The sequence below is a fragment of the Brachionichthys hirsutus genome, chromosome 14, assembly GCF_040956055.1.
Source record: "Brachionichthys hirsutus isolate HB-005 chromosome 14, CSIRO-AGI_Bhir_v1, whole genome shotgun sequence".
NCBI classification, from domain to species: Eukaryota; Metazoa; Chordata; class Actinopteri; order Lophiiformes; family Brachionichthyidae; genus Brachionichthys; species Brachionichthys hirsutus.
This window is the reverse complement of record NC_090910.1, coordinates 12,007,662-12,033,523: the sequence shown is the minus strand read 5'-3', so window position 1 is coordinate 12,033,523 and position 25,862 is coordinate 12,007,662. Positions and strand designations below refer to the sequence as shown.

Sequence of the window (25,862 nt, the reverse complement as noted above, 5' to 3'; positions counted from 1 at the left end):
ATGCAGATGGGATCTCCACCAACGTGGACGTGAGCAGATTCCTCACGTTCTGATCGCTTCAGCAGATTAAAGCAACATGCGTGAAACTCAGCCAAGGTCAAAGCTGCAGTACGTCCCCCGAGGACGCGTCTTCATATCGCTCCCGTGGTTTAATGTCCAAGACGTGATGTGTAGCGTGGGCCAAGGGTTCCGTCAGCTGGCCTGCTAGCTGCTCAGCCTTTCGTATCCGGCTGCAGACGAGTCTTCTCTCGCCGCCCAACTCCAACTTCACTCTGGCGTTCATGGAAGAGATGCTCGAAGTGCCGTCACGTCGGGCGCCGAGACATCCTGGTTCATGTAAACGGTAGAAGAGGACAGCTCTACTCCCGCTGCAGCGCCGCTCAAAAATAAAGTGCTGACTCGTGATGTGACATTGACGGTCGGCGAGCCGGGCCAGCCCGTTGGGGCCGGCGCGTTAAGGTCATGCTGCTCCCGACCTTTCCGCCCTCTCTGACGGCGCCCAGCGCTATCTTTAGCACCCGACCTACACAGAGTCCCAACTGCTACCGTGTTGATGATTAAAAATGCATCGGCCTTTAATGTTAAACATGACAAAGGACAACGAGACACAGGCCTGGGACGCCATGGAAACCAGCGTGGAGGCGGGAGCTTTGGATCCATGATGCATTAATATTAATCAGAATTTAAAGCCGACCACGGGTTTGATGATCCTGATTGTACGTTAGGATTTAATGCCATGGCTCACTTCAGTTGACTTTATCTTATTGATGTGTCAGAGCAAAATCCAATATATCCTCTTGGCAGCATAAATAATGCATCGCAGGCTCTCAGGGTAAAGAGGAGAGCGGGTTATAAATATGAAACGTATTGACGAGGCCTCGCCAAGCTGGCACCTGCCGGCAGCAGGACGGCTTCCAGCGAAGCTACAGACAAGTGTCCTCCGTCATCTCTGACCTTCGTGGACCTCTGCAGGTCCTACGTTTGTCCCGGGAAGGCCAGTCCTACTCCCGTTGGGCTGGAGCCCAAATCCAGTTTTCCGTAATCAATGTGAAATCACCGGATTCGTACTTCATGTTGTGGAGAGACAAAGTGAAATCTCCAGCATGTTTTGGACAGATTTAAACAAGAGCGCAGTCTCATATTTCTGTCTCGCACCTGCAACCATTAAAAAGATGTGCAATATTTATTCAGGATATCTTCATTGGGAGCATCTTTCAGCCTGGATGAGGAGATAATTGTTACCTGGACAGATTATGTTTTATTCCTCAGCAAAACTACTTTGCATTTAGTGAAAGTCACTCAATTCAAGCAGGGAAACGTAAAGTCGACTTCAGCTTCGTGCCTTTAACCAATGAGAGAGAGGAGAGTGGAATGCTTCACCGAATGCAGAAGAACACAACACTGGAAGAGTTTAGGACACCAGGGAAGATGTTAGCACTGAGGGATGTTAGCAGTCATGCTAGCTGTTGTAGTCCCATCCATCGGCATTCCTGACAGCATCGGTAGAAGCACCTCAACCTTCCAGCTGTCTGCTTTCACCCGTCGCTTCACATCTGCTTTGTTCCCACTTAAATACTGAGAAGGACTTTCTTACTTTCTCACTTTCTTACTTTCTTACCGACAGTTTCAGGAGCAGCAAACTGTGGTTTTGCACCTGTGAAAAACTCCAAACAGTTTGTGCACAAATACTGGCGGATTCCTTTGATGTCTTCCCAGTTTTTACGCCCTGCTGTTCTGCTTTTGTTACTTTTATGTCTCCCGCTGCTGTTTTGACATCATCCCGACAGTCATCTGCCACCTTCTCCTTATTGATGGGGGGGGGGGGGGGGGGTGCACATTCGTGAATTAAAACACACCCAAATGATGGATGAAGGTGAGCATTCGCCCGCTCTCGTCGGTTGTTAAGACGCCAAACTGCAGTCAGGTCAAGGTGGCGAGGAGGACGAGGAGGACGAGGATGCAGGTGAGCCGATGCTGTGTCTGACGGACGCTCTTTGGCTGTGCTTCACCTGTCCAGGTGGCCGGTCTCAGGCGATCTCGGAGGTGAAGCAGCCTCACCTGGAGGTCCTGACTTTGGTGTCACCGCTCTGGAATGATGTCACAGAAAGCAGCGCATTTGGGCTCTTTCCCAGGAATCTTCCAAATCAAGAGCGGCAAAGGAAGCAGGTTTGCTAATTTGCTAAAGAGCCAGGAGGCGTGTCTGAAGGAGTCCAAAGCCCCTCCCACAGGTGAGGCACATCCGTGCTTCATGCACCAGCCCAGAAACATGCTGAATACGTAAAGTGTTTTTACTCACCTCTCAAGTCTGCAGAGGTTACACTGAATGCTGCGTCGTATCGGCCGGCGGATGCATCGTTCATCCGACGCTAAACTTCACACTTAGACGGGGTTATCTCGGGATGATGGAACGCTCTGCTCGTGGCTGTCCTTCCCTTTGTCAGCAGCACTTGTGTATCGCTGGTCGGTGTGACGAGAGTCCGCTGTTGCATTGTGGGATTCTGTGGAGCTCCAGGCGACCCACGGAGCTTTTTATCTGGCCGTGCAACCTGGCCGGATGGCGTTCTCTGGGCACGCCGTCTTTGTGACTGGCCACTTGGCTTGTGGCCCAGGGATATTTGGCTCGCTGTGGATAGCACAGTCATCCCATCCCCCTAATTCCCTCCTCCTCTCTCTCTCTCTCTCTCGCCCCCTCTTCCCCCTCTCTCTCTCGCTGGCCACATGCCTAAGGACAACTGCAGTGCTTTGTGTGGCCTGGCAGGTCTCTTTATACTGACTTTGTGGCCATGGCTGGTGGTAAGACAGTGCCATGATAGCTAAAGGCAACCACACACTTACACAGCGCAGTCAGTCAGTCACTGCAAGGTGGCTTTTTTTTTTTTTTGCAATGCATGAGGCTCTATCAGCTGTGACTCACCAAGGCACCGGCGTAATTCAATTGTAGGGATGGCCTTGGGTGCTGCAGAATCAGAGGACACACTGCAGCCTATTATCCACCTCTCCGGACTGTCTATCAAACTGATAGCTCACTCTCTGTGGCATCTCATTGACATTGTGTTGAATGTCCTGTGTCTGCCCTGCTTAATTGAACACAGAATTACCCTATTTGGACACGCCTAGCGGGACGGAGTTTAACGAACGTGGAAAATAGAAGATGAGATCCGGCGTTGACCTCTGGAACACACTCCATACACAAAACACCAGAGGCTGCAGTCAGATTAGCTGCAAGGGTGGTATAAACATTTTGTAATCGGTCAGATGCTAGCACAGCAAAATATGCAAGCGACACATCCCAGCTCTCAAACACGGCAGAACCGGGGAATTCCTTTAAAGTTTTAGGTTCTCGGTGAATATTAAGACGCTAAACGTGAAGCGTTGGGTTCTAGGTGGACGTAAACCTTCTCTTAAAGGGATTTTATTTCCTTTCAAGCAAGGTGAGCACGAGGAAACGGTGTGTCCGAATTCATGGAGCGTGAAGAGGACTAGCAGTTGTCGTCTAATTCCGGAAGGCTAAGAGACTTTAGCATTAAGACGGGAAAAGCCTGTCTGCAGGTAACAAAAATGACCCGCCACAATGGCTGAAGCTAACTGACGCTACCTGCAGGAAATAGCCTCGGTTGTGAAACTAAAACAATAAGATAAAAGACGCTAAAACGCCCCATTGATGACTGACGAGTCGCAGTTTAAGAGACTTCATTCCTGCGAGTGACCTGTTTTCCATTTGTCAACTTGTACTGATTCTTATTTCTGAACTTTTAAATTGAATATTCTTTGTCTATAATGAGCAATTGGAATTAGAAATACACTTAGAGATGAGTCTGCAGCACTGGAGGAAGCGAACCTACGGCCATCTCAAGCCTTTGGTTGCAGTTCAGTATATTCCCCGGTGCTTTTATGATGGCTTTGACTATAGTCTGCAATCTATTAAAGATACGTGACATTTTCCCAGCTGCGGCGGATTTGCTGCAATGTCCTGTTATTTCTTCAAAGATATCTGCTGCCCTCTGGTGGCCATCCTTGACATCAAATCGGCTCACACGCTTACGTCACGTGAAATGATTACCACTTCCTGTCCAGTTTATCTGGTGCAGGATTGCTGGAGATCAAGGTCGGAGCTCTCTTTGCAGTGCAAAGTCGCCATCTATAAATGCATAAGTTCAATCATTAGTGGTGTGAAATAAATGTCGAATGACAACAAAACAGTGGCTTCAAATTTGGCTGCCTCTACATGTTGTGGTTTCGGGCTTCCAGGAGATGGAGCCACAAACCAATGGATGAAATTCCATAACAATGGAGGAAGGAGCGTCAAGATCTGAACAGCTCAAGTTGGGGAAAAAGGCAGTTTGATCAGATTGCATGAATGCCCACAAACGAGTGAAAGCAGCCGTCGGACGGAGCTGAAATGCAGCGGTGCATGAGTATCTGACGGGCACGTCCCCAACCTGGCAACAAAAGAAGCCTCATTGCCGTATTATTACCACATCGGGTGCTGTGAGAGAGCTTTTGTTACTACGCACAAAGACAGAGCAGCAATTACATTTCCCCGAAGTAAAAGTGTCCAGATGGTTTTGAAATATGCAAAATGAAAAAAATGGTTTTGTCATTAAGATGCTTATTCGGAACTGCTTTCGCTTGTAATTAGAACGAACTCGGCAGCGTGCCACGCTCGTGACGCTTTCCCTCTTGTGCTCAAAAGTCATTTTCTTTTCCCACGTCCTTAACTGCTCACCACTGCCACGCTAAAATCGCTTTAATCCTGGGAGAGCGGCTCCCAGATTGCAACTCCAGCTAAAATAAATACAAATAAAAAGATCAGAGCAGCGTTTTGGTTCCGAGGCTTGACTCATAATGAGACAAAGGCAAATTACTGTGAAAAGTAAATTGTCTTTTCGGTGCAGGAAAGGATCAAACATGTTGAGGATGCTGCTTTTTAATTTGCAATTTCAGTATTGAAATCCACTTCAGTGTTCGCTGCCTCCACTTCAAGATTCAAGATACTTTATTTGTCATCATGCGAACATAATAAAATTGTGTGCAGGCCCACGGCTTAAGGCACTCATAGGAACATAAACAAAGATCTCCATGCACCACAGAAGAAAATGGCGTTGGAATTGACAGTTGGGACGTGCATCTCAATCGCCTGTAATCTCCACTAGGGGCGCAAGACAATATTGACTTGTGAAATTCCCAGGGATTACGTTTAGGTCTTTAAAAACTGTCCTGCCGGGGCCGGACATGTCAAATAGTCGTGTCCTGAAGTTTAAAATAAAGAGACCTTTATTGATTCCTTTGTTCCGCTTGCATTTCACGCTTCTCCGTCCTTGTTGTCGGGAGTTTTATTGATCGGTTTTCATTGACAGCAGATTTTCCCCCTTTCAGACTCCCGATCTGAAATAGTAGCCTGAATAACAACTATGTCTTTTAGCTTGATTGATGGACCGCTCCACGCTGGACTAATCTAACACCAATTTATCCATTTTTCCGTGTCCCGTGTTTGTAAAATGTTGGTCGTCGCGGCCGTGCTTCAGACGAAGCAGGTGTCTCCGACCCCGGGGTTCGACTAAGCTTCTCGGCATCCTCGGCCTTCTCTTCGCGGGCCTTCTCTTGGCCCTGCTGTGACTTATCTGGCTCAGAAACGTGTGACGATGTATCCCGAGGTGCACAACCTGGCCGCACTTCAACACCTCATAATCCCATCTAAGACGCCGTGCATGCGAGATAAGAGTTTGGCCGCTGTCCAGACACCGAATCGGGTCTGAAAGAAGGACGGAGCGTTCTGCTAAATGTGTCCATATCGATGTCGGCCATGTATATTACAGCTATAAGCTGGCAGTTACTTTAAAACGGCTTCTCTTGGTAATTTATTTTAAAACCAATTTTACCTGGCAGCACATTACGAGCCCTCCTGTATTGGCTCACGGGGGCTTTCGGGTTCTAAAGGTCGGTTAATGGTAAAATCAATCCTGCACTCGAGCCGCATGGAAGAGGCTTTACGAGCGCCCAAATGGACAGTTATGTAATCAATGCGTGTTAAAAATAACACCTTTCACTTACGTTTCAGCCGCGATAAGCCGGTGGGGCGGGACGCGTTAGCGACCTCTGCATCTGCTCGGTGCTGGTGTCCGGGAAGGATTGTTTGAGAGGGGTATTTTAAATCTTCCAGGAACAGGACGGGGCGGGAGGGAAGCCTCGGGTTTCTCGTTTGTCCCGTCTGCAGGCCGATATCTCACCTCGGTTAGTGTTTGCAGACGTTTCCAGTCACAAAGCACTCATGAGAGACGTGCTGCAAGATGAATATCGAGATGAGACCGAACGCGGCGTCCCGTGCTGCAGCCTGGCCGTCGCACTAAAATATGGCTGTCGCTTGAACCAATAAAGCTGCAGCATCCCGAAGCGTGTTTATCATCAGGGGTTACGTGTCATGTTTTATTCCATGTGACATGCAGATGCCTTTCTGACATCAAACGGGATATGTTCTGCTTAATCCCTCTAATCACTCGGCCACATGTGATCAGGATGAGAAGATTCTCTCTCTCCGGAAAAGCCGACGGAGACCGGAGGAACACGGAGCCGGAGCGCGATGTTCCTCACAACAGGTCGCGGTGGTGAAAATGGTGGCAGCACATGAAACGCAATCAGGATGCACAATTAATGAAACGATGGAATAATAATAATCTCTTCTCCCTTCGTAGCGGGCCGGAGTCGGAATCCTTTGATTGGTCCCGCTGGCTTGAAGAACCGTGGATGTATTTTTAAACATGCTCTTGCACATATTTATTTAAGATTGAGCTACTGTGTGTAAATTGTGCAAATGTGCTATCTGTCAGCGTAGCCCCTCCCCAATCGTCATTCTACTTCCTATACACCTGCACATTCCAATGCGCATGTTGAAAATTCCAATGCCGGAGCGCTATTGCGTGGTTGACTTGAATAAAATAACCTTGACATTTGCAGCAGGTTCAACTGGTCCATAAAGATTAGAGCCGTGCTTTGGTGAGAAACTTTCACTCATTCATTTTAATTTCCTCCTTATTTATTCATGTCCAGGTTGCAGGGAATTCCAAACCTTCTCCAGCTCTTCTGGAGAGATATAATCCCTGCAGATCCTGATTCTACTGCGCAGGCTACGTATCGATGCGTCGTGTAAAAGTCCTGATTAGAGGAGCGACGCGTGAATTGTTACGCCCGTCACAGGTCAAGTCCTGCAGGGGTCAAAGGGTCAAATGCAAGACAACAACACCGAGCCGAGAGTCGGGAGTAAAATAAAAAGCAGCGCTGCCACAAACCTCCGCATGCACGCTATCTCTAAAACTATTAACTGTTTCTGAGAAGCGATACGAGATGATAAAACACGCATTCAGCCGTTCTGTGAAAGCGCTGCCTGCTCTTTTCCTGCCGCTCGTTCTTTTTAGCGATGATGCTACAATAACAAGCTGAGCTGCTGAGCTAAACGGTTTCATCGAGGGAGCAAATAAAATCCTATCAGACGCATGCACAAATTTGACAGCGGAACAAGGTGGACGTTTGTCAGATTGGTGCACGTGTTCCGAGCATTTCGGAAAGCGTGCATCATGAAACCGGACGGCAGCGGCGTGTGAGGCGGCGCGACGGCGAGCCGGCAGCTGCCGAGTATTGAAACAAAGCGAGCGACGCGAGAAGGTCGTTGATTTGATGTATTGTCGTGTCCACAGCTGCCCACTCATCAAGTATGAGGTTGGAGAACAGATGAGTGTTCAATCTACCACATCAGGTGTGTGTGTGTTACACACACACACATATAATATAATATAAAATGTTATTTTTGTTCCAGATGGAACTCATGATCATTGTTGCTCCCCCAAATAACTGTTGCTGTTCAGGTATTGTTTGTCTAGATTGGTTTTACGCAAACCAACATTTCCACCCCCTTCTATTGTTTCAGTGTTTGTTTTTTGTTTTTAAGAGACACCAAATTCTACACAAGAAAAAAAGCTTAAAAAAAAAAAGAGCAGCTGAAAAGAGTCTTCACAGCCGATGGACTGAAAATAGAGCTGCCGCTTCTTTTCTGTCTCATTTTATTAAGAAAATAAGTATAAAAAATATAAATATAAAACAAGATGAGTCAGCATTCAGGCGGCATGGTTCCAGCGCAGGACCGTGTTCATACTACGTACACTTTCCTTTACATTTTACACCGATATGATGACATGGATCCACAGTTTGACAAATAAACTGCACCAACCACTCACATGAACGTTGCTTGTTGAACAAAGATAGCAAATAGTATATAGGACGTCCCTCGTTAAAAACACTTTGTACATTTACAGTATTTAATGGAGGTGGCTGGAAAAACCAGACTCCTTCACTACCCCCCCCCCCCATCCGTTTGCCATTAAACATTGATAGTATACAACACCCACTATCTCTCAAGTCAATTACAAAACACATTGGCCACACCATTGTTCACAAAAACTCCTAACATTCAAAGGCATCTTTACTGATCATGACCAAAAAACGGTAAAACTTTAATTATGCTGTAGCTCGAGGAAACACAAAAAAAGAGACGTTCCAAACCAAGTCTGTTTTGACATCCCCAAAAGTTTGGGAAGGAACTTTCTGTTTGAATGAGCATTTGTGCGCACACATACTCAAATAGACTACCAGTTAACTAGCGCGCTAGCTAGCAAACTAGACAGGTAAACAGATAGTTTGATAGATAGGTAGACAGACGGTCAAGTACCCGGCTAGCTAGATACAGACAGGAAAAAAGATGGGTTTGGAAGGAGAGGCTCCGCCTTCCTCCGTCTAGGTCTCTCGTTCTGGGCTCTTCCCTATGTACATCTCCGCCAATTTTTTAAACTGCGGCCCCCAGTTGCTGAGGTAATCGTAGTCATGGTCGCCCTCGGTGGCGGCGGACTCCAGCGAACTGAGAGATTCCGCCAGCGACCCGCTGCCCTCGAAGGCGTACGTAGCCAGGGAGTCGTAGGGCGGTGCCGTCGGATCCGAATCGTTCTCCTGAAGCCTCCCATTGATGAAGTCTCTGACGTCCGCGTTATCCTTTATGGGCGATGTCCTCCGAAACGGAAACAGCAATTCAGGTATGATGTCCCTGCGTAGCTTGTTAGCATCCATCACCTCCGGGTTGCGCAGCGTTCCGATATCAAAGGCCTGAGTGTCCTCCTCTCCGCCCCCTTCGTCGTTGTAGCTGACGACGTTGTCTCTGACGTCCTCTTTGGAGATGATCAGAGGCTCCTTCTTCCGCTGCCTCCTCAGGGCGGCAAACAGCACCACGATCACTGCACGGAAAAGAAAATGCAAAGTGAAAGCGGCGGGAAATGCAGAGCGAGAGCTCGGCGTAAGATGCGTGCCTCCTAACATGTGTCATTCATTAAAGAGCACGGAGGGGAGCGAGGAGCGCAGAGGAGACGCGTTTGCTCCCAGCGATGAAGCCTCAGGCATTCACCTCAGTGAGAAAGCTAAAACACACGGCGGCCTTAGCATGCCTTTCCTTTTTCCGGCCTCATATCTCATCGCTTTCCTCAGAGGTTGCAGAGTGAGCGTGTTTCAGGTGGTCGCTTCTAAATACGCCCCTGATTTAAAATATTGAAATAACAATGGACGGAGGCGGTCTCTCATTTCGAACGAGTGCAGGTCTGCCTTCATCTGCGCTCCCTTTCTTCTCCTGTCTTCCCTATTTTGTACCGTCAGCGGGAGCTGTCGTCGCCACCTCGCCTCCCACTTGGGTGTTAATTACAGTTCCTTCAGAGTCCATTGGAAGGGGGGTGGGGGTGTTTTGTGACGGGGCTTTACGGCCTGACCGGCGCCGCTTTGTCGGGCCTCCTCGAGGTGGAGCAGATAGGGCGAGCTGTTGCAGCCCAGCGCCCGTCCGTTGGAGTCAAGCGGCGGTGAATGAGAGGCAGCCTGGCGGAAGGATCGGAGCGTGAAAACCGTCGGATAACGAGCAGATGCCACGATATTTTGCACAAGAGGAGAGCGTGGATTTTCACCTTTAGCTCATTTCACATGCAAGGGGGAGACCCGCCCCCTCCCAGACACGGACCTTTAACAACATTGGACTTAAAACAAGCAGATGGAGGAAAAGCTGGTGAACGCTAATTTGCTTTTATTTGTCAGTTTATTCAGGGCGCAGATCAAACAGCACCAAACCGGGGGGGGGCGTAAGTTCAACACGTGGAAACAGTAAGAGGCGCTCATGTGGAACTTCTTGGGATATTTTAGTTATACTTTTTAAAATGTCTGCCTTCATTCTGCAGGCGAGTCAAGAGATGTTTCTGCGTCTGCTCAGCCAAGCGTGGTCGGGTTCTGAAACCCATTACTTATGTACGTGTCCGCCGCCATCAGCGCCGCTGTTTTCTGCGTAAACGATTGGCGTTTGGGGAGGGGGGGTGCTTCTGGATGCCAGAGAGTAGCATGCGACCTACTTTAGCAGAGCAATGCACAGACCATTTTTAGATCTTTTCATTCATCCCTTCACTTCTCACACTGAAAGAAAACATCCGTCCTATTTCAGAGTTTGCCTCGTTTGTCCAGCCAGTTTAAGACGGGACCTTTAACCCGATGTTGGACCGTCGTCGTCCCCCTCTGAGCTAGCGTGGAAACAGCTACGACGTCTGTAGGAAGCGACCAGAAGGGCTTGAGGTGCGTCACCCCTGAGAGGCGAGAAGTAGCTAGCAGCTAACGAACGCCGCGGCTGGACATGAACGCCTTTTTGCTCGGAGACAACCGCCATCTATTCAGATCCCTCCTAGAAATATCAACAGACACCGAAGTATATCCGCTGACCCATTTTAGCTTTTTGATGAATTGTTTGTCTCTCTGAGAGTGACAGAATCAATTAAGTAGCAGACGATCTCTCTTCAGTCTGCTGACAATAACACGGAGACGGGGGCGGAATGCCAAAGCAAGGTGAGCGTTTCACCGGCGAACAAAAAGGCGGGACTATCAAGGCTCTTTCGTGTCTGCAGATGCGGTTAATTAAGGATTTTAAAGATGATGGTTGTTTTTGGTGAATGCCAATTCTTCTTCTACTTTCTTCTTGTCGCTTGAGGGGGTCGCCACAGCGAACCAACCTTCTCCACTTCACCCTGTCCTTTGCAACGTCCTCCCCAACACCAGCCACTCTCAGGTCCTCCCTCACTACGTCCATGCATCTTGATGAAGACCAATATAGATTACATTTGCCTGACTTCGCAATCGCAAACGTAGGCGAACACAAAGAAACGCTGAAGAATAAGAGCGGGTTTTAAGTCGGGCATCTGAAGGGCACTTACTGAGGAGGATGATGACACAGAGCAGAATGGCGACCAGCGCTCCGGTGGTGAGGCCGTCTGAGAACGGAAGGACCTCCGGGCTGCACGACTGCATGTTCCCACGGCTGTCGCAGCCGCACACGCGTACGATCAGCGTGCTGGTGCTGCTCTGGATGGGATAGTCGTTGTCCGAGATCACCACAGGCAGGAAGTACATGCTCGTCTCGCGCCGGTCGAAGCCCCCTCTCCGTGTCACGATGTTGGCCGTGTTGTCTACGAAGGGAAGAGGATGTTGAATCATTTCTTAGTGTTAAGATTGAACTTTAATTACACAAGAGCATTATATGCAAATAAAAATAAATAAAATGAGTTCCGTCTGCTTGCTCTGCTCTGTCTTTTCCACGGGCGGAAACGAGCGGCGCTTAAGTTCCGGGCAGTTTCAATACGCAACACTAATTAAACGAATCCTCGAGGCAATACTTTAATTCAAAGCTTTTTCTTAATCCAATAATTTGTTTTAATCGACTACGACTCGAATACGACCACAATTCCTTAAAATCAATTCAAGTCTAAATCTCGCTTGTTAAATTCCACGTAGAGCGGAATATCTAATTTTCCCGTCTCTGCAGAAGTCTGTCCGAGACACACAGGCAGATGGCGCTAAAGCGTAAAGCTTTTTGGATCAGCAGTGAAATAGGCTGAAGGCTTTGAGTTCAGCATTCATGCATATCTTACCTTCCCTGTCAACGATGGTGAAGTTTGGGTTTCTGTTGCTGACGGTGAAGACAAACTTGTGTCCAACCAGAGGCTCGTCTGTGTCCACGGCACTTATGGTCTGAATCAGCTGTGAGGAAGAGGAGGAAGTCCAGTCATTTCTACTCCTCGGGGATAAATAAAGTCGTTTTGATGGTTTTGATTCGCTCCACAACTCAAACAAGCCGGTGCCGTTATTTACGTTGAGGCTTGCCGCTTTAAAAAAAATACCACTCCCCCCCCGGGAGATGTCCCTCTCCTCCCTCATCCTGACCGTTCACCCTTAACATCTGTTTGGTTCGTAGCACCTCCGGCGCACAAACTTTAATATCCTTGCATGGGAAAACTCTCCGGAATCGAATCTGCATTTGAATGAAGCTCGGCTGCCCTGCGTGACGAGGTCGGAGCTGATGCATCGCTGCATCATGAACTTGCAGGGCAGAAGACTCTCAAACACTTCCGCAGTAAATCCCAGCTTTCCTAACGTGATGAGATTTCCAAATCACCTGTCCTGCTTTCACGTTCTCACAGACGAAGGTGTCGTAGGACATGGCGAACTCCGGAGCGTTGTCGTTGACGTCCAACACCTTGATGAACACGGGGACTCGCGTCGTCTGGCGGGGGTTATCTGAAATTAGATTTCAAACAAAATACGTGTAAGGAAAGTAAAAAGTCACGCAGTGTGTAATGTAAAATAAAACGGGTCTTACTTATTTCGGTGGCCACCACGGAGATGTTGTGCCACTTGGACATCTCTCGGTCCAACGCCTTCAGCGTTGTGATGGTCCCGTTCACCGAGTCGATGTTAAACAGCCTCTCCAGATCCGTGTGCCGATCAATAGAGTATCTGAAGGAATAACGGCTCGTTATTGACGACATTTAGAGCATCAGTCCGAGCGACAGCTCATAATGTAGCATCGCTCCGAACCGAGGAGGAGGTTGGGTCCTTCCTTCTTGCACAGATTTGTCACTTCCTTGCTTCATTATTTCTTTCTTTTTTAGCACGCTTGTTATTTCCTAAAGGAAATTAATTCCACACCCTCCATGGTCAGACGATGACAAATCTTTCATCACGCCCGCTCATTTGTCTCAGTCAACTTTTATATTCCTCTAGAATTTGAATACGTGACACAAGGCGCCGGTGGCGTGCAAGCGAGACTAGCGTATCGCCGTACGTGCGGATAGGCCGCATAGCTGTGTGAGTATCTCCAGCAGTTAGGCTCTTTCACTCCACCGTGCCACAGAGGGCGTCCGTAATTCTGGGATATAAACAGTGTCCGTATTCGCTTCACCCTGTTCCACTGGGAAACACCAGGATGGAAGGAATAATATCCTTTTTTCTCACTGATGGCTGATTACATTTAGCCAAGTGGGCACATTTCCACCCTGCCACTAAAATTAAACTGATAAGATTTGTTATTTTTATTTCTACCCTAGGATGCTTGTTTCCCTATTGATTTCTTACTGCTGCCGTGAACAGAACCATTCGTTTTCATTATCTTCTCAACCCCATGCTCGTAGAAGCTCGGGTGCAGCCAGTGAAATATCTTTTTGTGGATCTTCACAGTAAAAAAACAGCGAAGCAGCTTTCCTCTCACAACTGAGTAAAAAAAAAAAGAACCCGCTGATATCAAAGACATGCAATCTCCGCATCAGACTTCACTGCTCCCCCGTTACCGGGAAGTTGAGTCATACACAATAAATCCAATGCTATAATTATGTTTTCGGCGGTATGCAGGGTTCTTGTTGATCGCGTCTTGTGATCTCATCCACCCTTCTCTGTCAGGATGTGCACTTTTAGCCTCAGTAATGCTGCAGGAACGCTTTAAGGCAGAATTAAAAAGATTGTAAATCACACGCTTTCATACCATTTGGGATCTGAGGGCTTCTGGGGGGACTTGATTTATACTACAGAAGATGAAGACGAGGACGGAGAAGGGTGCATCAACAATGAGAGAAGAGTGAATGGAAAAGTTTAGGGTTAAGAGTCGGAACTTTGAATGTTGAGACAAAGGATGCTGAGGAAGGAGCTGCCAGGGAACAGGGCGAGGAGTCTGCCTAGGAGAAGATACATGGACGTAGTGAGGGGGGGGGGGGCATGAGAGTGGCTGGTGTTGGGGAGGACGGCGCAAAGGACAGGGTGAAGTGGAGAAGGTTGGTTTGCTGTGCCGACCCCTCAGGGGACAAGCCGAAAATACAGCATTCGAGTTGTAGACTACAGAGTTTGGGGGTAAAACCCCCGACCTTCAGATACCCAACTTTCCATTGGTGCTGGAATAACTAAATAATACTGAATTGTCTGCTAATCACCTCAATAAATCACAACCCTCCTAATTGGTGAGGAAAGATTTCCTAAATGGGGTCATTTATTTATTTAGTCAACTGAGAACCAAATTAAAAAAGAGACTAAATGGTCCAAACGTCTTGGCGCGTACTTGACTGGCTTGTTGTCGGCGTCGGGGTCCCTGGCCGACACCACGCCGACGAAGCTGCCGGCCGCCGTGTCCTCGTGCACCTCGATGACGTAAGGGTTCCTGGTGAAGACGGGAGGCTCGTCCACGTCCTCCACCGTCACCTTGACCGTGGCGTAGTCTTTGAATTGCAAGCCGTGGATGAATCTGGCATCCAGGTAGGTGTTTCTCACTTCCACCCTGAACTCGAAGTCCTTCTTACTTTCGTAATCCAACGCCTGCAGACGGAAGAGTCGGAAGAGTCAAGCTGCAGACGTTTACATAAAAACAATCCACCTTCAGGAATTTTGATATGCAATTCATTGCGTTTCATTTGTCTGCCTTTTATCTCATTCGTACTCTGAAGTCTACGTTACAAATTCAAGCGAGGAATACTGATCCCGGAGATCCTAGGGGGGAGCTAAATGGGTTTCAAGCAAACGACTGCTTTATGTCATTCATTTCACAGGCTTAGGGTATCTGATTCGACACTGCAGTCTCCAAAATAGATTCAGCCATACGTCTCCCTTACATAAAATCCCTTATCTGAGGCTGTTGCTAAGCCGAAACTTACTATTCTTTCTTTCCATTGAATTTAAATATACATATTAAAACAAGATAAAGTCGCGGCTCATTTTTCTATTTAAATTCAAAGTTGAGGAGGAAAGAGAAACTCTCAAGGGTAAAGGATTAGACTTAATTTTTTTTTTCAGGAAACGATGAAAGCGGTTTCATCCGGGCATTAACTTGGATTCAAAGGGATGAGTGTTTACTCCAAAATAAATGAGAACTTTTAAAGAAAGGCTTCATCGTACCTTTCATGCAGGTAGAGAATGCAATTATCTCGGTTTCATTTGCTGGATTAGACAAAACGTACGCCGTTTAAAGAAACACTTCCTGAAAGACGAAGGAGGCTGTGTGAAGACATGTCTCTTGTCACGGGGAGTGTTATGTCTGATTGTGCAGCCATTATCAATCCATTAATTGTGAAGCGACTGATTGTGATTGTGTTTGATGCTAGCGGCTGTCTGCACATAAAATACGACTAGTGAAAAATACCTTTTTGATGATGATGACACCTTCTTGAGTGGTTTGGTCAGTGATGATGTTGAATATATCATGGCCGCCCACAATGCTGTACTCCATCTCAGCGTTCCGCCCGATGTCTGGATCATCGGCTTTAATTCGTCCGATAGCGCCTCCTATTGCTGTGGACTCCACCGCAGTCACGCGGAAGGAATCTACACGTGACGGTGAATGAACCGGATGTTACAAACATGGACATATTTTGTGTTAACCTCAAACGTTTGGACAGAATTGTTTAAAAGTCTGTCAGGAATCTGCAGAAATGGTCTCTTACGGTTCGCAAAGCGTGGCGGACTGTCGTTGACGTCAGAAAGAGTGATGCTGACAGTCGTGGTTCCCGAGAGCCCGCCCATCTGTCCGGCCATGTCTTTGGCCTGGATCACCACCTGGTAGTTTTCCTTCACTTCTCTGTCCATGCCAGGCAGAGCCGTCTTGATGGTGCCTGGAATGAACAAGTCTTTTCACCACGCTTGCCAGTTTAATGGAAAGTGTCATTTGGGAAAATTGATTTTTGCTCTATGAATAGTGACAAATTTTATGCATTTTTATACTACTAATTTTATCTGAGGGGACTTGTAATTGCTATTCGACTTCTCTGACAGCAAGTTGTCATATCTTTGCTTGTGTCGTTTGAATGTCATAGAATATAAAGTTCTGTAACGCAGTAAGGAGTCAGAAAGTCATGAATGAAGAAACCAACAGCTACCGCAGAGCTATTCTAAGTTTTGTCCATAGGTTAATTCAAATATGATTTCTTCCTAAACCTGACCAAGCTGATACCGTAGGATTCATGAATATAACACTCACCTGGATTTAAGGTATTAAACGACATGCAGAAAGTCAATTGATAGACAGGCAATAGATGTACTATCAGTTTATGTACCAGCCTTTAACTCATTGAGTCTCACAGGGGATGCATGAGTGAGGTTGAAAATGTCGCTTCACTCTTGCTTTTCATTGAAGGATTAGAGATCAGACTTTCCCTTGTGTCCTCTTTGAAGATATTTCCAAGGCAGTCTGCAGGTTGGAATGGATAGAACTAAGCTCTCCGTTTGCCTCTGTTTCCAGCTAACGCTGTTCCTGAGCTATGTGCTCCACGCTTTACACCGAGAGTCAATTGACATTAATCATTGCATCTATTCTGAGGTAACCAAAAGATCATGGCACCCTAAATGCCTGATACTGGTCCACTATTGACCATGCTGGATTTAAAGTACGTGGATGGACCTCAAAGTCTAAATAGTGTGCGTTTTACGCAACTGGTTCACTGATAACCGTTTTATCAACATGCATATGTATGTAATTCATAGACTGCATGATTCATTCTCTTATTCAAGCACTGCAAGACACTCGTTGACAGACTTGCATGAGAGTAGAAATTGCATCCAAGAAATTCCCGCTGGATTTGGCATACCATTTTCCGAATCTACAGAGAAGTATGGTTGTCCTTGCAGGATGCTATAGACAAGCTTGGCGCTGTTCCCATATGTCTGATCGTCAGCATCGTTGGCAGTAACCGTGACAACAGATGTACCTGCAAGAAGAACATGCAAAGTCAAGTTCCCCGCCAAAGCAGCGATGCAGCACATCAAGACACTTCAGTAACCAAACCCAATGCTCTAAAGCTATTTGCAATTTCCACCAATGAGATGAGTCATATGAGTAGTCTTTAATTTTATGTTTTGAAAAACAGGGCTTGAGAGAAAAGGTAATTAGTTTGCAATAAAAAAAAACACATGAATGTCTCACAAAAATCAATTGGGAACATGGAATTAGAGCTCAATTCTTTCCTCGCTGAAGGAACTAAAGAGGTAGATGCTGCAGTTGGCTCATTTGTGAAGAGAGACTGATAGATCGTCGCCGCAGACTGTATCTGGCACCTCAGAGAAAATGATTACCTTGATTAAACTTTGATCTCCCGCTTGATTGATTGTTAGAATATCAGTGAGACTGAAAGTTTCTACATCATCAAGACTTAAATGAGGATTTCTGTCTCACTGCCCTCAGGTAATAACATCCTCGAGTGGTTTAAAGTATGCAAGCATGCAGACTGTTTTGTTGAGGAAGTTGTTGCTAATTTAACATAAATCCATACGTAAATCAATTTTTTAAACTTGCGCAATCAGTGCCGCCTTCAGCTTTTTCAAGGTCACTTTTCCGAAGCATCCGTTCTGACCTCCGTTGTCATAGCCACAGGTGGGGCAACATTGGGTACATACTGACAAGCTTCCGCCGAGGATCTGGAATACAATTACTGCGCTCATGAACATGTATTTGTATGCATGTGCTCACGGACACCGTCTTACATTTTCTGTCTGGGATTAGACGCAGAAGCCAATAGTGAAAGTGCTTTACCCATCTGAAGCAGCATCCCATATCATATCACTAAAAGAACCAAGGGACGCAATAATTATTAGCCTCCCCAATGCTTGAATTTGTGACCTCAAAAGATTATAAAAATATAGATTTAAGCTTAGACAAACTCAGTTTCCTTCACATCGCCTGCCCTTGACTTACTCCAGCGTTAAATCCTGTGTAATCCACCCAAGTGTTTCATTGCAAATACTGTCCTTGGCATTCAGGAGACCTCTGCCATGTCCTATTTGGGTCTGTCTGTCTCTGTGCATACTAATGAACACTTGAACATCTGTCCCACTTAGTCCCGGCGCTGATAGCATGAAAGGGAGCTGCTGATTTTTCACGGCCGACTGACTTGATTAACCAGCGTGTTCAGTCTGAACATATAAGGCAGTTTATTAGTCCGGAGATGAGGAGCGTTGACCCTGACCCACCTTTCTCCCGTATCAATGCAGCTGGGATGCGTAAGAGCAGGACATCATGAATGCCAAATAGACCATTGTTATTTGCCACCAAAAGACTATTGGGTTTTGATTTACCCCTGATTGCTTCTGTGTATTAATTTGCGGTTGCATAATTGAGCATTGATTCAAAGTTGCATGCATCATTTTCATAAGCTTTGTTTGTATTCGTGCCAATTGGTTTACTTATACGACTTGAATGGAATGAAGTGGAGGGCAATGAAGCAAATCTTTAATTGGAAAGACGATGACAATCTAAACTTCTGCTGCCTATTAAAAATGGCAAACTTGTAATGAATGCCTAATGAGCCTGACCAAACAAATCACAATCACATGGAAAAAGGAGCCTGCAGTCGAGTGCAGAGCCCCGCCGGGCTTAAAGAAAGATGATGTCACAGCTGATTGACTGAAACGAGGGGTTGATTATCTTGTGTCCTGTTTAAATGTAGTGGATTCGTGAAATGAATCTGCAGACACTCACCAACTTCTGACATTTCAGGGACGCTGGCAAAGTAGATCTCCTTGGCAAACTTCGGTTCATTGTCGTTGATGTCATGAATTTTGATATTGAATTCCGTGTCGGGCTCCAGCTCCACATTGGTGTTTCTGTCGAGCACCTTTGCGTTGAGTGTGTACATGGCTTTCTCCTCCCTGTCCAGCCTTTTGGTGGCATGGATGTCTCCAGACTTCTCATCGATCAGGAACAGGCTGCCCGCCCCGTCTCCGGTCAGAATGTACCTCACGGTGCCGTCGCCTTTGTCCATGTTGGAGTGCAGCTAATAGTTAGACAAACATGGAGGAGCAAATATAAGAGTTATATTGGGTTCTCATTTGGGCATTGTGTCTTCTGTCATTTACATTTCCCCCCAAGAAAACAGTCGTGCTCTACTGTGTAACCAATGGCAACAGCACATCGCTGCTTAAATTCTTCTGAAATGCAAGACTTTTAAACAAAAAGTTATTCAGAATATTTACATGTCATTATTGTCCTTGAGTGCCTATTTTCCTAAGAATAAATCCTTGCCTTTTTGCTCACATCAAGTCTGTTTGGAAAACTACAGTAGATGTTGCTTTTCACTGTAGCTCAACATTTTTGAACTTTTATTATTTAAATGTATTTTAAAGCTTCTTTATCACATTCTTTTTCTTTTAATGTATTATGAATTGTAGTTTATAATGCAAGTAATGAATAATTTCAGGTGATGGTACAAGGTAAGAATAAATAAACACACTTGAGTAATTTGCGCCAAAGTGTCGCTACTTGTGAACACTGAAATATTGGTCTTGAACTCTTGATACCGCCGGTATCAAGAGTGGCACACTTCATTAGTTCAGATCAAATTAGTCTCTTTTTTTCCCCTCCAATGTGCGCCCCTGAAAAATGAGGAAAAATCAGACCTCCAGCAACAGTCGCTAAAATTAGTCACCTCCGACCTATCCATCACCTTGAAGCGGCGACGGCGGGAATGTTGTGACACTTTGGCACCTGATTCAAGCTCATTACTGTTCTGGATCTGTCAGCAGGTATTTTTAGAGCGCTTCCTCGTGAGTTCACTTTCTAAACGACATGCAGTTAAGGACAGAGTGTACGTTAGCAAGTTATTATTATCTGCACGCTGTGAGGAAAATAATTATATTCTGCCTACAGTTGGAGGAGCGGTGCCACCAGTGCAACTTTGACTTGGAATCAGGGAATGTATGGCCAGTTGGGTGGAATTAAAATCAAATAAAAAACCTGTGGACACAAGACAACGTCAGGTCCAAATGAACAATATGTGCAATATTTGGGGTTGTGTTTGAAAGTATTTGTCACGCAGATGAACTCCATTACCAAAAGTCCATTAAAGTGGGATATCACCCGGCATGGATTTCCACATGTATTTGTGTTCCGGGACACAAATTCATTGTTTGTGAATGTAAATTCTCCCCTGAGCTGCAGAGCAAGGAGCCGAGGATTTATGATGTGTTGTGGAGGCTGCTGCTGCTATTGACTATGAATGACAGGCTAATGTTGTAAGCAGGAGAGTGTTTGTATGAATTTTTGCATTTAAATGGCCTTTATATCCATGGCATTTACTGTTGTGGGAAAAAAAGAAAAGTCACCTTCCCCTTCCTTTGAAATCCATTATCTGTGTCGCGGGATATTAGCTGTAGGAGACATTGAACATATTTCATCGCCGATACTCGGAACTACGGCCATTCAGACGCGTCTCCGCACTTAGTGTCATAATTGGACCGATGCACTTTCAGACCTTGTCGGACCAAAGGAAGTGCATATTTTTTCTCTTTTTAAATCTTTTGATTGCATTCTACATCAGTTTTTTTTATTGGACTATTGCCATATTTCCAATGTTGTTTGTTATTCCTGCAAAAAAAGGAGGCTTGGAAGGAAAAACAACAAACAGCAACCCATCAAAAGCGACCTTAGCCTACGCAGCAAAGCTGTCTACAAAACGGTGGGACTTCTGCAGCCTTCGCCGAGCCTAGCAGTATGTAATTTACACGTTTTCCTGCTTAGACGTGGGGCCATGTGAGCCCTAACCTCATGCATTTTTGATAATTGTTGCACGGTTACATAACATCGGCTTCCTGAGCACATGGGTAAACATATCTCCCCACGGTTACGTAGATTTCCTACGGGCTGATGGAACATTAAAGGACGGATCCTACCCAAGTAAGCAATGTTGTTCTGGGCTATTATGAGACGACAATATTGCTTTTGTTCTAAATTGCCACGGCACTTTGCCAGCAACACAGAGGTGCAAGGTTTGATTTCCGCAGGGTTGCCACGGAATAAAATGTAATGCATGCAGCGTCTTGACGTCGGATGTAGAAACCAAAGCTGGAGTTTTATGTGCCAGAGGTGATGTTGTTGACGTAAACTCTGCTTCTAACGCAGCATAAATCCGTACAGCTTGTTCCCCCCTGAAAAAATAAATACATGCATTGTTACTCTCGACAGTGCAAAACAGAGTGTTCACAAAATCAAATGTTAGCACTACTACTACTCTTGCTTGGATTTAGTGGCTCTCCTTTCAAGGCCTTGCAGCACAAACACAGCCTTTTCAAGGCCTTACAACAGAGGCACAGAAGAGCGCCTTGATGACTTAAATCGCCTTGCACAAACACTGAGGAATTGTCAGTAAAGCAGCGGAATCATTGACAATTCTTGTCAGGTCTCTGGTAAGCATTGCATGGTGCTGCACAGAGGAGATAGCAGAAGAGAGCACAGAATAATTACCCTTCCTCCCCCTCTTCCTCCATCTCTTAAGACAGGTAAAAAACCCAATTCTTTACCATAGCGGAACGCTGTACCATACTGTGCCGTAAGCTTTACATTATCTCAACGGTGGGCTTTTTTTTTTTCTCCATTTCTGCAAAATTCAAATGAAAAATCCACCAATTCGTGACCTGCAAAAGTCTCAAGGATACGTATTAGCACAACAAAGTAAGCTACCTTGAATATTCTAATTTCTTTACAGGACAATGCAGTGTAGCGGGAATTTAATTGGATTTTGTTCACTTCAAACACGCCACTCAAACGGCCCACAATCCAAAGTTTGCAGTTGCATTGCTCAGCATTGCGAGTGTTCCACACTTCACAGCCCTGCTTTAAGAACTAGGGCACCAACAGCTGCACTCGCCGAGAGCTCACACTCATTAAGGGCCTCGTGAAAAGTCACTCACGATGATATTTGAGCATTTTGAACCCGCGCAAGACGTATTTACAATCAGAAAATCTGGTCTTTATGCATCCCTGTGTTTCTGTGGCTCAAAATGCTCGCAATTATTTTCCTTATTATTCTCAGGTATCAGTCGTCACCACTCAAGGCAGCTTGTCTTTTGGACACGCTGATGAGCAATAGAAAGCTCCACTTATTGCACCCTGTGCTGCGGCAGTCATTTGCGGCTTACTTTCGGTTAAGGAGCGAGCTGTGCTGGACCGTTCTGCTCTGAATCCCATTGCCGTAATCAAGGAATCAACCACGGGCCTCTCGGCGAGCGTGTGTGGGGGCTGATTCGTGAGGTTTGATTGAATGTAAAATAAACAAGGTCTCCCACTGAGTAGTGCAAAGGCCATTAAACGATCTTTATAAAGAAGAGCATCGATGATTTGATGGCTTTGTGCCGGCCATGAAAGTGCTTTTTGCATTCTCTCTTGGGTAGCCATCTATTTCTCCCTGGATCGACCTGTCGAATCCATTTGTTGGGCTGTCTCTCCATCTTTAAATACCTGTCTGTCTCTATTGTCCTGTCTCGTTTTGGTCTCTATCAGTCTGTTTTATTTAACTATATCTGTAGGGCCGCATCCCTCGTTGGCTCAGAAGCTATGAATGGAATCGGCTAATTGATTAGGATTTATCGATTTTTCAGGCACCTTTCTCTGACGTTATAGATTCATCAACGCATTTGCTATCTTTTCATCCTTTTATCAGTCTCTGTTGTGTCTCTATCGAAACCGCAAAGTTAAAGTGACAAAACTAATGATCCGGATCCTCACAGCCCCCCCCCCCCCCCCACCTCTCGGTAGTTTATTACAACCTCGTGTTTTTCTGACACTTTAATGGTGAATGATGTTGGACGCCGTCACGCTGCAGACTTGGGGCGATGCAAAGCCTCAAAGTCGGGAAGCGAGCCCCGACTCGCCCGCCGCTGACGGGGACTCGTTTAGAGTTAGCATCGGCTTTGCTACTTCATCACGTAACACAGAAAGGTGAATTTCATCCGCCCCTTTTGATTGATATGTTTTCCCTCCTTCTGCTCTCCCTATCCCATTTATTTGTTTGCCGGTTTTCTCTCTCTTCACTGCATCGGGATGATGGTTTCTGCAAAAGCAGTTGTCATATCCCCCTCCTGAACCTCGCACAAGACACTTGTTTACTCCAGAGAATGAGGTGTGTGATGAAAGCCTGCTTCCGCTGAGAAAATTGCCTGTCGACGTGTCCCTCCCTCGAGTTGATAACTGTAGCATTCCCCATCACACCTGCCTATATAGTGCTGGCGCTGGCGAAGTGACAAGAACCTCTCTGATCTCGGTGCGTGGGGAGGAGGAGCGCCAATTGTCCCGAAACTCTGCTCCTTTGGTGATTCAGAGGAGGAAAGCGTCTTCGCCAGAGCTGCAGTTTGAGTCGGCCTGTTTTTACGCCTGAGTAATTTTTACCTCCACTTGAAAGCGGATATAAAATTTGCACTTTGTGTGGGATTTGTGTTTGCCAAACTTATTCAGATGCGTCCTAAAGGTCCCTCAGAAGAGCTGCATTGTCGTCAGGAACACTTATTGAACCTTGCAAATTGTTCTGTACGTAAATATGGAAGTGTGAGGTTAATTATCTTGATACTATCGTAGACAAGAAATGTCTTGCTGCAAAGGAAATTTACATCAATTACTAATCAAATTGCATTTTTTCCTGACCTTCCTTTTCCTACTCTTAGTACCTCCAAACATGGAGGGTATGTTTCCACCCATATCCCAGTCTTCCTTATGGATTGGTTGGGTTCTAGGTTTTTTGTGGTCAGGGTGGGACATGTTTTAAACAAAATCCCATTTAACTATCCTGCAGATTCAGATCGATGTGGTACACGTACTCAAAATGCTTGAAATGCAGAAAGGTCTCGATCACGTGAAGGGCCTATGATGCTCGTCGGACAGAAATGACTCCATGTTAGCTGTGGAACATTTCCCGCATTGCTGCTTTTTGGTTAACAAGGATGTTCTTATCACTTTTGTGTCCAACAACGAATCAATAGAATATTGAATTTAGAAGCAATAGCATGTTTTTCCACTGAGTGCTGTGGATGCCCGGAGGCAAAGCGAGCAGTTCATGTTCAGTTAACTTGTTCCTGCTAGCTCCAGTTAACAGCAGCCGGATTCCTGCCAGCCCATTCGTTTTCAGCCAATTACATCAAAGACTTCTCCAACAAGCTAACGCTGCTATAATTAGCCTTCAGACAGGACGTTTTGACGTTACCTTGCCAACGTACTGATGGTCATTTCCGGTGTATTCTTCCAGCAGAAAGAATTGATTCCACATCCATCCTCGTTTGGACCGCTGAAGAATCCTCCCATCGCTTTCCGTCATCCCAAAAAGATTCCCAATATTCCTAGACACGAAGGGTAGCGCAGTGCTGGGCCAGGGGAACGAGAGCATCAGGAAAAGTATAACCTGATTGGTTATCATGGTATCCAATAGGATGGTGAATGTCCTCAATAACTTCTGAATTATGGTAACAGGCTTCTGATTGGATGAACACTGGAAGGGCGTGTCATCAGAACAGACATTGTATTCCTCTTTGATGTCCTTTAGGTCCCTGTGAAAAGACAAAATTCCTGTCAAGAACTCTCGTCATCCTTCAACATCTTTTTGGCAATAGACGTTAAATTCTAGCAAAGTAGAACAGCCATTAAGACAGGTGTATCAAAGGAGTCTGTCTTTAGTTAGTGCCGTTAGCGTAGCAGATGCTAACTTTCCTTGTATGAGCTTGAAAACCCCTGTTAAAGGTTAGGACAAGGATTTGTATGTCTTTTTTGTTTAGCTCAACAAGTTGAGTCGTTTTAAGCTAAGCTAAAGACTATGGTCCAAGGGACAATCTCATGGACTTATGTATTGATCATAATGTTTTGAGAGGAGTCTTGACAATTGCAGAACGGGGGCGTGGACACAATGTTTTATTTCATACGGTCACATGATTAGATCTAAGCAAACGTCAGAGTCTGATCCGGTGCCCCCCAAAGGTTCAGAACTCCTCAGTTAAATATAGATTCTCTTCTGTTCCAATAATGTTACTGGTGTGATTCTAAATCCTCGGAGCAGGTTCTGGCGGTCAATGGGTCCGGTGACGAGGGTCACGCTATTATGGGACAATTACTTTTAAGTGCAATGACAAAATGTGGGAAATGAACTGCCTTGGCAGGGATTTGTCTCGTAGTTAATAGAATGGAAGTAATCTCATGAAAAGGAATGAGGCTGCACTAATGTTGTATTCCCCCATAAGAACGTTACGATAAAAATGATAGAACGTCATGACATCAGAGATTTAAATCTGAGTGGCCTTACAGGATTATTGAGCATTTTAAACAATATTTTTGGATGATCAACAAAAAAATATACTTTGTAGAGGGTGAAAGATGATTTGTGGATCATGTTTAATATCGACCCTGGATTGTGTACCGCGTTCCTCTCAGTGTATATCTGACTCCGTAGTATTTGCAGTATGAGTCATCAGACAGCCTTCAAAGGTGGCGATGAATGACTGGCAGAAATGAAAATGCCACTGTGATGTAAATGCCCCGCCAAAAAGACGGCAATCGCCGCGACGCATCTCGAATGAAGTTCAATCCCTGCAGCTACAACTCCTCGCCGTACCGCTCTGCTCCTCTAACCCGTGTTTGAGGTTTAAAGACGGGCCCGGGACCGCCAGCAAACGACCAACTGCTACTCCAGGCTGCGTCTTCTCCTTCCTGTCCCTGAGCGCATGTGTGGTGGTAGATGTTCCGATGTGGCACGGAC

General features: G+C 45.9%; 1 protein-coding gene across 1 annotated transcript; it reads right to left on the bottom strand.

The window, feature by feature from the left end:
- Positions 1 to 8,781: 8,781 nt before the first annotated feature.
- On the bottom strand, positions 8,782 to 24,533 carry cdh10a (cadherin 10, type 2a (T2-cadherin)). The gene is made up of 11 exons (XM_068748049.1): positions 24,324 to 24,533; positions 18,836 to 19,130; positions 16,950 to 17,069; positions 15,810 to 15,977; positions 15,509 to 15,690; positions 14,435 to 14,688; positions 12,710 to 12,846; positions 12,506 to 12,627; positions 11,982 to 12,090; positions 11,268 to 11,519; positions 8,782 to 9,272 (listed from the first exon to the last, which is right to left on the bottom strand). The coding sequence occupies exons 1-11, from the start codon at positions 24,531 to 24,533 to the stop codon at positions 8,782 to 8,784; spliced, it is 2,340 nt and encodes a 779-aa protein (XP_068604150.1).
- Between the last annotated feature and the right edge of the window lie 1,329 nt (positions 24,534 to 25,862).

What these genes read in the sequence shown, in the direction of transcription:
- cdh10a (XM_068748049.1), bottom strand. Translation starts at nt 24,533, where the DNA reads ATGATAACCAATCAGGTTATACTTTTCCTGATGCTCTCGTTCCCCTGG. An exon ending in CACCATCGTTGACAGGGAAG is followed by an intron (nt 11,520 to 11,981) that starts GTAAGATATGCA and finishes TTCCCTTCGTAG; the next exon opens with ACAACACGGCCAACATCGTG. An exon ending in CTGTGTCATCATCCTCCTCA is followed by an intron (nt 9,273 to 11,267) that starts GTAAGTGCCCTT and finishes TTTTCCGTGCAG; the next exon opens with TGATCGTGGTGCTGTTTGCC.